Consider the following 15,657-nt stretch of genomic DNA (forward strand, 5'->3'; position numbering starts at 1 on the left):
AGATATAAATAAGATGCAAGTAGATTATTCAAACTCGGAATCAAACATTTACATTTTTTGCCTAAGTCCAAGGATAATAAGCTCATAAACTTAGTCTTATTACTTCACCGTCAAGAAACAAAAGAAGACTTCTATCTCCACGTTTAACTCAGACGAAGCAAATTTAAAAGTAATGAAAATTTGCAAAGAAGAAGAAAAACCCAAGAACTTGATATAAAGCTATATAGTATTGTTACCATCATGTACAGAAAATGTCATTGCTAATCGTTCTACATCTACCCTAACAGGGGTCTAAGATCTCATATTGCTGCTCGACAACTCACTACAAGTGTACAAATTTTGGCAATCGGAAACTCACTTGCCGGATAAGCTACATTGTAAACAATCAGCATCAAGGAAGCTCCTCCAATGTCTTCAAATTTTATGAAAGCAGAGAGACGAGAGAAACAAACTCCAGTGTTACCCGGCCCTTGGACCTTGTGTTGATGACAAAGTGTTCCGGGTATTTTCTTAGCAACATAAGCAAGCCGTACCATGGTTTCCCTTTTGACTCTGGACCAGGCCAGTCCTCAGAAGTGAGATACCTCCTCACTCGAGTGTGATGCCAGACGCTGCTGTACTGCTCCACCAACTGAACAGGAGTGATATGGAGTAAGGCAGAGAAAACCAAGGTCCCAACTCATAAACCTACAATAAACAAAACTAGAATACACTATCCAAATGCATATACATGCAAAGCGTAACTAAATTATGCTACTCATATGAATAACTAAGGATGTGCTTCTACGTTGCTGATGACTGCAGATAACTGCACCATCCATCACAGATGAGACTAAATAGTGGAATAGCTGATGCATTCTTTGACAATCATCAAGGGAAGAGTGCAGTTGAAGAATAGAAAATAACCAAGTGCCAAAGGTTACGACTAACAAATATTTTGTTCGTCAGAATGTGTAGACTAACCTCAGTATGAAGTTTCTCCATAGGCATCCATTCTCCCGGACCACAAAGATCAGAGAGCACAGTAGCAACAGAGGACACCACATCCTTTTCCTCCAAATGCAGAAGTTGCTGATTGTCAGTGTCTCGATCAACCCTTGACCTTCCATCTCCCTTCTTCTCTGCAGAAATCGAAGATAAAATTATGAAGATGAGAAGCCAATGCAAGTGTGCCAAAGTTAAGGAAAGAACATGTATCTTCAGTGTCACTACAGTTAAGTATCAAACAGATCAATCCTATTCCATCAACCCATATCACAATCTAGAAGTTAAAAACTAGCAATAATATAAAAAAGACAGCCAAAGACTCTACAAGGTATCGGGTGGAGTTTGAGCTAAAAAAAATGGCTTCGAATGTATAGTTTTGCCATATCCTTGGACGAAATGAAAAACACTAGTTCTTGATTATCTAACATAAACCGCATCCAACCACAGCTACACACAATCCATACGCCCGAAAACCAAAAATAAAGAAGACGAAAACCATTCTAATAAGGAACATCAATAAAAATCATAGAGTATAACCTGCAACAAAAGAACAATTTCAATACTTTGATAACAATCTCCTAAAGCTGTAAAACAAACAGAACAAATGCACCTCATAATCCCTTTCTACGAAAAGGCCGACAAGTTCACAGAAATTCAAGCCGAAATTCGAACAACACCGATCCTCAACATGTGATTGAAAACACTTGACAACACCATGATTCATATGATTTCAGAGAACGCAACTTCGTCGGATTCCAATTTCATATTAACATCAATGCCCATCAATTTATCAATTTCTAGGAAAGAGGAAAAAGCTAGAACTGGAAAAAACTACTAACCCAAAGCTCCGGCCTTGCCTGAACCAGAACCCGACCCGCCACCATATCCGAAACCATCGTACCCTTCTCTCCTCATCTTCTTCCCACTCCCACTCCCCCCACCAACATCCTCCTCGTCCTCATACTCGTCCTCATACAACTCCCTACCCCTCCCCTTCTTCCCAATCGACCCCGCGCCCGAACCCGAGTGGTACCCGTAATGGGCCGGGCCGACGGGGCTCGGCACCACCGGCACCGAGCCGGGGTAATGCCTAGGCCCCACAGGCCCACCGAGAATGCTCCTCACCGGCAACAGAAAGTAAAACTCCTTATCTCCGATCTGAAGAAGGTCCTGCGAATCGAGCTTGACCGGGGGGTTCCCGGGCAGGTGGAGTACGCCCTCCACGAGGCAGCCGTTCTTTCCGAGGACCTCGAGGGCGAATCGACGACGCGTGAAGTCGTAAAAGATTCGCGCGTGGTGGCGCGAAATGTTCATACCGCCGCCAAGGCTGGAGAGGTCGACGTCCACCGTCGATTTCTTGGAGTTCCGGCCCAGGATTATGGAGTAGGTCTGCATGTAGTATTCGAAGTCTTCGCCTTGGAGCTTCGCGAACCCCGCCTCCACATCGCTGCTGCTCGCGGCCATTGAAATTTTCACAGATTCGCGGATCGGAGAACTGATATAATCCCCCAAATTCCAATTGGTTTCGGTCTATTTCTCAATTGCAATGGGGTTTAAACTTAAATGGAAAAATGTAGAATTGTATTAAGTTCAGGGGCCAAAATAGAAATAAAAAAAGTATTCACTTCTTTCCCCCAAAAGTCAAATTTTCGATATTCTCACATTTGCCCCTTCGGAGTCCTTTTTAGGGATTTACCCTCTCAATTATCTCTACTCCCCTCCTGCTCTAAACGAACACCTTGGTCTCTGTAGCTCTTCTGCTTCTTCTCCGCCGCGAAATTCACTGTAATTCTTTCTACCCATCTCTAATTACTTTCTATTTCTGCTAAAAATCCTTGCTTTCTTTCAATTTTTATTCAATTTTGATGTGAATTTTCTGTTTTTCTTTCACAAATTTGTCACCTTTTGTGTTTCAATTTCTTCACTTTGTAATTCGAAGTGAGGATTTCTATTTTTTTTTGTTGGGAATTAAATGGATCTTATATCGGATTTTGGTGCAGTTGATGCTCTTAGCATTTTGGTTGGGATCTCACATGATCCATGGAATGACACCAATTTTTGAGTTAGGGTTTGCTCTTGTTTGTTGATTGAAATTTTAAAAAAGTGTGCCAGATGATGTGGGAAATTGCGCAAGGGCTTTGAGTTCCAGGTTATTACCATTTACATGGACTGGAACAGTGAAAAGGATTACTATGATCTATCCCTTCTGATGGCAGCTATGGATCAACTATTTCTCAAAGTTTACACTTTTGCTGTCCATATGCAAACATTAAGTTATCTGTTTTTCGTCGCACGTCTTGTTCTGGCTTGAACTGTTGGACATGGGAAAGATTGGACTGTGGTCATACTTGAGTTAAATATGTGCTTCGGTGGGAGTGAGGAAGTTATTGAGCGGTTCTCGTGCCGGCTTGAACTGTGTCTGTGTGCATTTCTACTCCGTAGGTCATGGGATCGACTACTTGTTGTAGACTTGTAGTAGTCAAATCTCTTGAGTGTGGTGATGGGGGAGGAGTTTCGAGGGAGGGGAGGGCCACTGGACCCTGGAAAGTAAACAAGTAGGATTTAACGGCGTTATGTTTTTTGAGCATTCACGTGTAGAAATTATCTTGGACTGATTGAATGAATTAGTTAGCTTTGAGGTCTAATTAGAAGATGCAGCATGATCTGTGTTGTGTTTACGGTGATGTGTGTCTTAGTCTTCATTGTTTGACTTGTTGATTTCATGTAACATCAGTGTTTTCTTTTCCTTCTCAAGAGACATCCTTTAGCAAAAATCAAATATAAACGACTCATGTTATATTTTTCCTTTGGTTTGAGTTTTCATGTATTGTTAAAGTAGCTACAATTCCTCTTCAATTGATTGCTCAAATAAAGAATATGGTTTCACAATTAATACGTTACACTATACGAATCAACCCGCAGATGTGCATTGCCTTGTGTGCTTGATCATGAATTTGCTATTGCTTTCATGCATGCATTTGAAAGACATTATATTATTTCAAGTAAGCAAGTTTATACACCACAGGGCTGTTGTTCTTTTCACTTATGTTATTTGTAACTTGCAGAGGAGTGGGAAGTGATTATTATAAATCAATGAAGCATATTGTGAAAATTCTGACATTGTTGGTGGCCATCTCTGCCTTGTGGATTGGTCTCTTACAGATGTCTATTATTCCGCGGAGTCATACTTGGCTGGTGAGTTATTTTATTTATTGATTTCGGTCAGTTTATGTCACTGTTTATACTTTTGATGTTATATTATTGTAACTATGCTCTGTTTTATCTTGTTCCCAGCTACCAATATATTTCATTGTGTCTCTAGGATGCTATGGCCTGCTAATGGTTGGAGTTGGTTTGATGCAATTTCCGACTTGTCCTCAAGAAGCAGTACTGTTGCAGCAGGTAGAATACTTTTTCTATGTATTTTCTGCTCAGTTTACTTTGCCGAATGATACTTTGGTTAATCTCTCTCATTCTCTGTGCTATTCATTACACACATTTCACCTTTTACATTTATATATGTTTGTCTTTATAAAAAAGGAACTAAAACCTGTTCTAAGGATTTTTAATCCATTAGGACATAGCCGAGGCCAAGGATTTTTTAAAGCTGAAAGGGGTCGATGTGGGTGGCTGCGATTGATTCTGCACGCAGAGTTGTCCCTCTTCTGTGTTTGGATACGAAGAAAATACCTAATTTAGTATAGAATCCATCGAACTCCGCTCGTTCTTGCAGTGATATGGTGCACGACTTCATGACAGCTTATTGTTTCCGACCTGATGGAAAATTGGCAAAGGTTTAACCAAGTTTAAGGAACGAACGACGCCTTTGGAGTTTTTAACTTTTAGCAACAAACAAAAAAAAAGCCTCTGAATTGTGGGAAATAGAAAGCAGTTTTGGAAAGTGCACACCTTATGAATTGTGTATTTTTGTTCTTCTATTACAGGTATAGAAGTTTTTGTCTAGTGGCACTTACCTCCTCTTTCTTCCATTTCTTTTCCTCCTCATGTTCATATATCTACTTGATCGGAAAGTAAAGCAGGCAAGTTAAAACATAGCCAGCTTATAAACTTATAAAGGAGTATAATCTCGGGTTGGTCCTTGAACTTACACCTTAGTTTAGATTTTGTCGTCGGACTAAAATTCATTAATTGATGTCTTTGAATTTGTCGAACTGTGGAGCATCATTTCTTATCGTTAGATTCCGTTTAAAGTATGTTGCACACATGTAGGTCTTATACATCTATTTTTTTTCCTGTTGTGCTGTACAAGTGGTAATGACTAGTAGATTATTGGCCTGTCTCGATGAAATCTTGGTAAAACGTTCTCTTGTCTTGCATTAGTGAGATTCAGAGTTAGATGGAAACCCAACAATGGGCAGCACAAACAAACACAAAATGGCAGTACAGCTTGTTTGAGACGTATGTAATGAACTCAATTACGCGCATTTGCCGGTATATACCACACAGTCCCAAATGCTTGAAATGCACGTTGCCGTTGGTTTCGTCACGTCCGCCGTCTTCCGCCTCTGCAACCTCAAACCAACTCTTAATATTGACCGGTCATTCAGAGTTACTCTACATTTTTTTCATGACCATATTAGTATATACTTGAGTTGGAAGGGACTGTTGCGGTAATCTTTGTTGAGGAGTTGCAGTAATTCTTTGTTAAAACGTAAGTCCTCATCAAAGTAGTGTATCATCATCATGTGATAAATGATTTGGGTAATTCTACATCTCACATGATGAGATAGGCCCATGTGGATCCTTCACTATAGATGAGGATCATCTTCGGATCCTCTTTGTGGGGATCATATGGATCCTTACATCATAGTCGTTTATCGTATATTCTGCGATCAGTTTTCATTAGATACTATTTGTGTTTAATTTTAAATAATAAAATTTAAATTATCTCTAACCGTACGATATACGATGAATGGTTAAAATGTGATGATATCTAGGATCCTCACAATTTAGATCGGCTCCAAATCCTTTCACTATGACTTCCTATGGACTCTAATAATTTTTATTTTTATAATATTAGAATCACTTTTAAAGTGCATAAAGAAAAAAAAAAACAAATGAAAAAGGTTTGAAAACTTTGAGTTTTAATGATAAGGATAAAATAAAGGATAAATTGAATAGTATCATGATTGACTTTTTAATGTAAAAATGTGGTTTTTCGTTAAAGTGAATAATACAGGAATTTTTCGTTAAAGTTCCCTAAAGAAAAAAGAATTGTCTATAAATAAGAAGAAAACAAACCCAAATACATGTTTCATTTGGTTTGGTCTATAAATAAATGTTTGTTTGTTATTTTTTTTTTGCAGAAAAATAAATGTTTGTTTAGTACTAATTAAAATTCATAATTCTTTTTTATGGATGGAATATGTAATCCAGGTATGAAAACGACTTCCGTTCTTTGATGAGAAACAAATTGTTTATATGTCATAAATAATGAATATCATTACAATGCAGGTGCACCCTTACATAAAAAAATTATCAAAACAAGTGTCCATTCTTTGATTAAAATTTTTATGTGCATGGTGCGCTATTGACGTTGTCGATAACTTCTCGATAACATATTTTAGCATATTTCATTGGTTACAACAACCCTAATATTGACACACAATTTATCACATACCGACAATCATTCTTTAAAAAAAAAAGAGCGATTGTTCAATATCCAGATACATCTTCATTGAAAACATAAAAAAGAAAAAGAAAGGGAAGAGACTTGATGGTGTTCACATGAACATTCCAATTACACAATAGCACCTGTAAATTGTGATCCCCCACAATTGACTGGTTCACTGCATTTTCACTCCCTTTACTGTTCTCCTACTCACCAGTCACAATAACACATTTGCTTCCCACTCCCACATTCAACTCTCCTTGAGATTCATTATGCTTTATAAAAACTCTTTGAAAAATCATGCAATCCTTAAGACGTGGCGTTCATCTTAAGTAAAATTACAATTATTAATCACAAGAAGCCAACGTCAATTTCAGGGAACCTTCCGACCAAAATTACATCAAATTACTTTAAAAATCCTAATGGTGATCATACATTAAGACAATTAGATAGTTTTAATTACGGTAATTAATAATTCAAAGTACGCAAGCAATCAATCATAAGCTCATTTTTTATGTGCTTTGAAAAGAAAAGAAAAACTGTTTCTGTTGTGATGAGAGAATAAGCTCATTTTTGCTACTTCACATTTTCAACTTTTTTTCACCTAAAATTATGAAATAAGTTATTTTTAAGTATTAACCAAACATATTTTTAAACTCAATTTTTTTATACTCACTTTTTATAAAATCAATTCGGTACCAAATCAGTCCTCACTCATTCACATTCCGACAAGCCATTTTCTTTTGGCCCAATATCCAGCTCACAATATTTAACCCAAACTCTCCCTTTAACTCCTTTCACGTCCGTCTCGTCCTTCTCTCTCTTCTCTCTCTCACTCTCTCTGTCTTTTTCTTTTCCTTCATAACCATGGCAGCAGACAATGCAGACCCATGTATAAAAATGCCACTTTAGCTCGCCGTAGATCCAAATTTTGAAGCTTTTCAATCGAATAAAGATAACCCATTTGATTAAATCCTTCAATTTTCTTGACCCGCCATTGAAATGGGTGGTCTCAGAGAGTCATGGTGCTTCTGCAAGGGAGTGAGCAAGTCTGAGAAGATGAAAGCCGCCATTTTCTCCGGCAAGGCTCCGGCCATGGCCAGAATTTTCGGTGCCGCAAATGCGATCTCTGGCACCGGATTTCTGATCCATCGTAGTCTACTATTGACCACCCACGTCAACCTTCCGTCTGTAGCGGCTGCCGAGAGCTCCGAGATCCGGCTGCAAAACGGTGTCGCTGCAACTCTCGTTCCCCAAAGGTAGTCAGTACTAGATTTGCTTAATTTGTTTTATTAATAAAGTTTGGATTTCTCTTGGTTATATGGGAATTAATTGAAGGTAAATAATGGGTTTAGTGTTTTCTATTGGTTTGTTTTTGGAAAAGTGGAAAACCAGCCCCATTAGGCCTCTTCAATGCATTAGGATTGTTTTATGTGCTTAGTTGTAGTGGGTCCCAAATGTTAGAAATTGAATTTTTTGAATAGTTTGATTACATGATGTTTCTACCCATTTTTTTTAGCTTTCAATGGAGAATTGATTAGTTTTGTACTGAAAATTTGGTTGTACCCTTTGTTTGCATTGGTGAGATTTGAATTGGTCAAAAGTTGTAATGTGAAAAGGGTTATAGGTGCTGCAAAGAAGTTGGATTGTTTTGTACGCACCTTCTGGTGGTTGTGCAGTTGTTGGATCTGATTAGATCATATTCATTCATTTCTATATAAACTACGGGTTAGGAGAAAAAGAGTGTCAACTGCTAATCATTTTCCTTTTGACAAAACGATATTCTAATTTAAGTGAGAGATCTTAGATTCGATTGTCATCAAAGACAAATTTGAACCACATTATTGCTAGCTCATTGTGAGGCTTAGGTCGCTCCCCCCACCCCCTTATTGTAGATAATATCGTTTGTTCAACAAAAAAAAAAGATAGAGGGATTCGAACTTGAGTGCAACATGGTGGCACGCTGCCCTGGCCAACTACCCAAATCCCACATCCGCGTTAGGTGGTAACCATTCAGATAAGTTAAATGTGGAAGTCTTTAATGTAGGGGATGGAGACTAGGGGTTAGTACTGATAATGCAGTGTGTTAAATGAACTAAAACTAGAGGTAATGATGGAGGAATGGCATGGCATAGCTAAAAATGGCAAGAATTTGCAGGCAATAAGAGATGCCAGTGACTAAAAAAATGGAAGGCATTATCAATAATGGTCATTGTCTCTGAAAAGGTTAAGAAATGAAATTGCTTTCTCAACTTCTTAGGAAGCTCTTCTCAAAATCTCCGGAACTCATCTGGCAAGTCCTCTCCCTGAGTCATGGAAATTTTGTTGTTTTACTTTCAAGTTGGTCCTAAGGCTTCATGGTGCTACACACACACACACACACACACACACACACACACATATATATATATATATATATGTAGCTATCTAGTGGGTTGCCTCCTCTGGGAGTGATTAAGAAAATGAAAGGTAATTGAAAATTGGAGTACATAGCATCATGATCGTGATGATTCAGTTTATCACGTTATAAATGATTTAGTATTGCATAGAAATTCTGTTGGATCTGATAGTAGTTCAGTCCTCTAGTGTTTAGGCGAATGGAATTTTGTGACATTCTTCTCTTAAAGCATCAATACATTATGGTTTATGGTAGCCTTTGCATATTTACGCATTTCGAGTAGTGTTTCTCATTCTTTCATTGGATTGCAGATTTTTTATCACCAGTTCCATCTTGGATCTTACAATAGTAGGTTTGGATGCGGTAGATGGAGATTCAACTGCCCAAGGGCACCTCCACCACTTGAGGACCTGCTCTAAACCAAACCTGGATCTTGGCAGTGTAGTTTACCTTCTTGGCTACACGGAGAAGAAGGAATTGACAGTTGGTGAAGGTAAGGTAGTGATAGCCACAGACAATCTCATAAAATTGTCAACTGATGGAGTAACGTGGAGCCCTGGTTCAGCTGGATTTGATGCACAAGGGAATCTTGCATTTATGATGTGTGATCCTATGAAACTAGCAACATCTCCAAACACCAAATCCTCATCAACTTCCTCATCATCCTCGTCATCATGGAAGAAGGATCATCCAATGCAATTTGGTATCCCCATTCCAATCATTTGTGATTGGTTAAATCAACATTGGGAAGGCAGCCTCGATGATCTTAACAAGCCTAAGCTACCACTTATTCGGTTGATGTCTTCTGGCCAGAAAAGTGAGCACTCTTGTGCTTCCTTCACGCAGCGGCGAGTTTTTAAGTCAACTGAAGGTGACAATGATGGAACACCATCTTCATCAAATACAACCTCAAAACCTGGGGACCAGCTAGGACCAAGCTGCTCTGCTGCCGCAAACACTGTTGATGAAGAGGCCCTAACAAGTGATCGTCATGCTGCACATGTACAAGGCATTCCTACTCCAGAAATCTATGAATCACCAAAGTTAACAGCTATTCCTCTTTGGAGAAAAGAAGGTTCCCCAGTTCAGCTTTTGGACATTAATTTTCCTCCAAGGGTTGCAAAACCAACAGTTCAACCACAGTCAACCAAAAAGTTACCCCCAAATTCTGGTGAGAATTTTGTCAAGGAGCCTCCCGAGCAGATCCGATTAAGAGAAGGATACAGAGTTGAAGATAGAGGACCAGCCAGTCCTAATGCAAATGCTGAAATTGCCTCAACGGGTTCATTTAATGGGGCCCAAAGTGAGGTTGAGTCTAGTTCATTCCCAGTAGATGTTTCAGATTTGCACAATGGGTATAGCAGTGAGGGAGAGACTATGTACTCCGCCGAAACTGCTGAGAGTCGAAATTATACTATTCCTGCAGATGGAAAGTTTCAAGAAGTGGGAAGGAGCCAGAGTTGTGTGAACTATAATAGATGGGGAGCCACCCAAAGTAACCCAGTGCAGCGCAGGGCGTTGCTAGAAAATCAGAGAAGCTTTATCCATGGAAGGAAGATGCATTCGCAAGCTGCAACTTCTCAAAGGAGCAATGACTACTACAGCCCAACTGTCTCCTCAATCATGAAGAAGCGCAACTCCGAGCAGCCTGTCAGACCCCGGCAAAGTGCCGTTCATTCCTCTCCGAAATGGAACTTCTGAGTTGATTCTTATCTGGAAAGTGATTAGGACGAAGAAAATATATAGTTTTTTAAGTTAAACGGCGGTTTAATTTCCACTATGGTATAGTGTAACAAATTTGTAGTGACTGTGCAGAGTGACAGATATCAGGTGAATAAGAAAATTCAGCAAAGTTGTAATTTTGTTCCTAGTGAGACTTGTGTTACTGGTTACATATCATCTATAAAATTATTCTTTGAGGGTGAAAAACTCCCTATGGCAAGTAGATAGTTTTTTAGTTCTGGGAAATTTTAGCAGGTTAATCTGTCTCCATGTTAAACCCATGGTATATTGAATGGCACATTTAGCTGATAACTGCCTGGTTAGAGAACAGATAGGGCAGCCGCTTTCGAGTTGCATATAACAAAAAGGAAAAGTATTGAACTTGGCTGTGTTCTGCCATTTTTGGCCATGGGGTTGAGCTTGAGATTCGGATCACAAATTCAGAAAGGGAATAAAAGAAGATCATCTCCATTACAAAATGAGCCTGGACAATGGCATATATAACTCAAAATAAACTGCATAGCGTTAACGATTTTATTCAGAACATTAGCATTGATCAGATATTAGGGTTCTGCGCTAGGACAACGCTCCAAAGAAAAACTACAAAAAATCTCTTGTTGAGAGCCTCAATAGAATTCAAGTGCAGGCTTCACTAGACTAAGTGATGTCAAGTTAATCCTACTGATACGATGTGGTCTCAAGCTTGGCTGGTTTCCCTCAACTTGAGACCGCATCTTATCAATAGGATTCGAGTGCAGGTTTCAGTATATTCATCTGAGGGAGCAGCAGAGAGACGGATTCAGTTGAGGGGAACCAGCCAAGCTTCTCTAGGAGTATGTCAATCAGGTCACCTGCTAAGTAAGAAACACCTCCCACCCCAATCATGATGGTAATATAGTAGAGTAAAGTTTTTATGTACTTTGGTGGCCTCTGGATATAAGCCTTTCCAAGTGCGAGAACTATGATGCATAGAAAAGAAGTTACTGCAACTGCTGCAATCTTTAGGTCCCTGTTGTTGCTCTGGAGGAACGAGAAGCTATAAACCACAGGAGGTATTAACCCGAAAACAATGAATGATAATATAACAATAGAGGCATGAAGAGGGAAATTCTCTCTTTTCCCTAGTACTTTATGGTATTTTCCCACTTCTTCATCTGTTTCACCAGAGGGCACTTTTGAATAATCATCTTTCAGTTCCCAGAGCTGCAGGTTGAAGGTCATAAAACATTAACAAACAAACATTGTCAAAATAATAATTATGACGGGGTGAAGAGTAAATGAATTTGAAAGAGCTGCTATGGAAGTTCTGAGTTTTTCGACTGTAAAATTACTCACATTGTGACCAATGATGAAAAGTCCGCCAAGTAAGTTTGCCAATGCCAAAGCTAAAATGTTCACTACAAAAAGAAGATGGTTACAAACCTAAACATGATGATGATCAAGGCGCGCAAGTGAAAAACTAAATCTATTAGTTTCAACTACCGGAATGAAAATGTAATAGACATAAAAACTAGATGCAATGAGCTCGTATATAAAGAATCTCAGGCAGTTTAAAATTAAATCAACTTAAATAGAAGCAACTTACGTGTGGCAGTATCAGCACTGGCTGCGGATGTCACGATGCCTAAGCTTGTAATTGCTTCAGTTAAACCACCGTATACAATGCTTTTGACGATTTCTAACGTTTTGGTATCACCTGTTTCGGGGGGTATGATTGTTGGTTCTGGACTAATAACGACTATCGTGCTCTCAGGAAGCTCAGATGTAGTTGGCCCTGTATCAACACAGTATCGCATCATTCTAGATTATAATGTATTAAAGAACTTGTGTTTCAGTCTTCGAATACATGTAAATTTGCATTAGAAGGTTGCTATGGTGCTCGATACTTCCACTTTCTTAAAATGATTCCATGTTTATAGTTTCTCATGTATGACTGTGTCTTACACATACCTGCATCACTGTCTTGAATTTGTGCGGGATCTCGTGAAATGGCTACCACATCTATTTGAGATGATGGGGGCTTCGTGGTCACAAGTTCACCAACTCCTACTGGGAGAACAGGCACCGAAGGTTTTTTATCAAGTACTGTTCCATCTGACTCATGTGATGGAACTGACTCGTCAACTTCAACACCGCTCTCAAAATTATTTCCAGAAGGTTTAGCTCCAACACTAGCTTCAACAGGCTCACCAGTCACTACAGGTTTATCTATTGAGGCAGTATCTCCAACTCCAATTGGCTGAGCAGGCATTGCCGGACTTTTATCATATTGCGTTTCATCCAAGCCGTGTGATGGAACTGGAACTTCGACTCCAACGCTGCCCTGAATATTATCTCGTGAGGGTTCAACTGTTGCAGCTTCAGTGGCTCCAACAGGCTCTTCAGGCGCTGGACCTTTACTTACTGGTGCAGTTTGACTACTTTGATCTTGTAGTGTTCCAGCCGAGTCATGCGATGGAACTGGAACCAACTCTCCAACTTCAACACCTTTTCCAATATTGGTTTCTGCATCAGCAAATCAAGTAAGAGGTTTGGCTACTTGATAAGCAAAACCTTGAATACCGCTGAATTATACTTTAACGGCATCTCGATAAGGTTTATTAACAAAACAGTAGAAAAGTTTACCTTGTTTCGTAGGATCGTCCTCATCTTTATGTTCCAATTTAGGAAAGAACCAGCTGCCTATTTACATTGAAAGAATGGTTAAACTATCAGCCAAGAATTCAAGACAGAAAGTGTCACACCGCAAATGCCTAATTGATAAACGGAAACATAACAAGAGGAAAGATTCAGGTTCTGGAAGTTTAATAGCAATACGATGATCTAAATATATTACAATTTATTTTTTATATACCTTAACATCAAAGGGTAAAAATTCTTCTTTCATTTACTGGCAATAGTTAGGCAATTGAATTCCTTGTTCTAAATTCCTTGTTACTAGAGTAAGGATGCAAGACTACCTGCCGGAATGAGGAAACTGAAACACGAAGTGCATCGAATTGGATCAACTAGTGGAGGAGGTGGTGCAGCAGGAGGTAGTGTATTTTCCGGTTCTCTACCGCGAATGATAACCTTTGTGATGCAAGACTTGCAATTAGGACAGTAGAAATCATGCGTGGCCGGCTTCTGATATACCCCTTCAAGATACAATTCAGACGCTTCTTGTTCACTGATTTCTCGCAGCTTAACTCCCCCATGTTCAGCTGTCCCATTGTTTCCAGAAGCATCACGTCCATTCTGCTCAACTGACTGCTTGGAAGATAAAGTACCAGAACCATTCAACTCTTCTTCAACCTTCTTATCACCGACATCTTGACGGTTGGTAATACTAACAGCACTCTCATCAAAGGCTACTTTGACATCCAGTATTTCATCTCCAGGGTTTTTCCTGAAAGAAAAATCGACATGTCCGCCACTGAATCCAGAGATCTCATATGGAGATTCAGCACCTGAAACCATGGAGAGAGTTGAAATTTCTCATCACAAAACCATTGAGCTTGGCCGAACGCAATCATGCAAACATAATACCCTATTTAGCATGGATTTCCATGTCCACCGCCAACTAAGATCCCAATTGAAATTTACTCTTTAAAAAGAGTAAATTGATTAGTCAATTAACTGGAACCCATTTGATTCTTCCTAGCTAAAAAACAGTTAAAAAGAAAGGGTAAAACAAACAACTAGTAATTACTACTGAAACTGCAGAAAAACAAACCAAAACTTTCATTGTGAAATAACTAAATGCAGTTCTTGATGCACAACAAACTAATGAACATACCAAGAAGTGTTTTGTTTTTTTTTTTTTTGTCAAACGATAAATTTTGTTAGATTAGATGTAAGAATAGCTATCAACGGGATTCGAATGCCACGCCGTCATGCGAGGGCCTCCTTTTCACCACTGGTAAAACTTGCAAGAAGCGTTTTTTTTTTTTTTTTTTTTTTTTTTGAACTTACCTCCATTTTTGTGAGAAATGGGAGTGTCATTGCTTGGGGTTTCCTTGACTTCCTCTGCCTCTTCAGCTTCGCTAGAAGCTAATGAACTCTCAGAGGAAGAAAAGATAAAGTCACCCTGGGAGACAGTGGTGGCGAGGTTTGCTGTCTTGCTGTCCTGTTGTGGCGGCTTTCTTCTCAGAGCCATGCCTGCTTCTGCTGCTTCCTCTGTCTCCTCCCACTGATTCGTTGCCTCCATTTTTTTTCCACCAATTGCCTTGGGGAAAGCTCTGAGACTGTGTGAACAGTATTATATATGGAAACGTTAGGGAAATCTAGGGAGAAGGAGAACACATTTTCCACGTGACATGGCGCGGTTGATGATTCAATTTTATTTAACGATTGTCGTATTTGAGTCCGTATTTGTTTTCATTTATTATTATAATGAGAGGGGGAGAGTACGAAAATTATTACAATAATTTAAAAATAAGAAATCCGAACACGGTATGCATGAGCGTATCCCAATATTATATTTATTAGGATATTGTACCTCATATTTGAATTATATTTTTTTTTTGAAACATAAGTGATGATTTAGCGAAATAAATTCATTATTGACATGACATGACATAGCACTTGTCACGTCAAATCAGTGTTCAAATATGTGGTTTTTAATTTTTAGAGCATTTTTCTTAATAATTTAAAGAAAGAAGTGAATATTAACCATCATATCATGTTATCAATAAAACATAATTTGAGTATATAATCTCTATACAATGAGAATATATATAGGATAATATTATTTGCACATTCATTTTACTTCTCACAGATACTTCTCAAATTTTTGTCGTTTGAACGAATGAATAGAAGAAGATCAATGGTTAAAATTTAATAAAAGTGTGTGAGAGATAAAATGGGGGTGTGAATATCACTGTCCTATATATTATCACCTGTAAAATGTGAAGTTTTGACATTTTAGGTTAGTTAT

At 38.8% G+C, this 15,657-nt stretch overlaps 4 protein-coding genes across 4 annotated transcripts; 2 read left to right on the forward strand and 2 right to left on the reverse strand.

The window, feature by feature from the left end:
- Positions 1-187: 187 nt before the first annotated feature.
- Positions 188-2,551, reverse strand: LOC126623371 (FHA domain-containing protein FHA2-like). Its single transcript, XM_050292255.1, has 3 exons — positions 1,827-2,551; positions 964-1,121; positions 188-631 (listed from the first exon to the last, which is right to left on the reverse strand). The coding sequence occupies exons 1-3, from the start codon at positions 2,449-2,451 to the stop codon at positions 422-424; spliced, it is 993 nt and encodes a 330-aa protein (XP_050148212.1). The 5' UTR covers positions 2,452-2,551; the 3' UTR covers positions 188-421.
- Positions 2,552-2,623: 72 nt separating this feature from the next.
- On the forward strand, positions 2,624-4,960 carry LOC126623373 (dolichol-phosphate mannose synthase subunit 3). Its single transcript, XM_050292257.1, has 4 exons — positions 2,624-2,772; positions 4,053-4,182; positions 4,282-4,389; positions 4,565-4,960. Exons 2-4 carry the CDS (start codon positions 4,081-4,083, stop codon positions 4,625-4,627), a joined length of 273 nt encoding a protein of 90 aa, XP_050148214.1. The 5' UTR covers positions 2,624-2,772; positions 4,053-4,080; the 3' UTR covers positions 4,628-4,960.
- Positions 4,961-7,379: 2,419 nt separating this feature from the next.
- Positions 7,380-10,946, forward strand: LOC126623850 (uncharacterized). Its single transcript, XM_050292830.1, has 2 exons — positions 7,380-7,878; positions 9,329-10,946. The coding sequence occupies exons 1-2, from the start codon at positions 7,622-7,624 to the stop codon at positions 10,716-10,718; spliced, it is 1,647 nt and encodes a 548-aa protein (XP_050148787.1). The 5' UTR covers positions 7,380-7,621; the 3' UTR covers positions 10,719-10,946.
- Positions 10,947-11,191: 245 nt separating this feature from the next.
- LOC126623849 (membrane protein of ER body-like protein) lies at positions 11,192-15,016 on the reverse strand. Its single transcript, XM_050292829.1, has 7 exons — positions 14,694-15,016; positions 13,700-14,188; positions 13,365-13,421; positions 12,690-13,244; positions 12,325-12,513; positions 12,075-12,136; positions 11,192-11,942 (listed from the first exon to the last, which is right to left on the reverse strand). Exons 1-7 carry the CDS (start codon positions 14,926-14,928, stop codon positions 11,478-11,480), a joined length of 2,052 nt encoding a protein of 683 aa, XP_050148786.1. The 5' UTR covers positions 14,929-15,016; the 3' UTR covers positions 11,192-11,477.
- Positions 15,017-15,657: the final 641 nt, after the last annotated feature.

The sequence above is a fragment of the Malus sylvestris genome, chromosome 5, assembly GCF_916048215.2.
Source record: "Malus sylvestris chromosome 5, drMalSylv7.2, whole genome shotgun sequence".
Taxonomy (NCBI): Eukaryota; Viridiplantae; Streptophyta; class Magnoliopsida; order Rosales; family Rosaceae; genus Malus; species Malus sylvestris.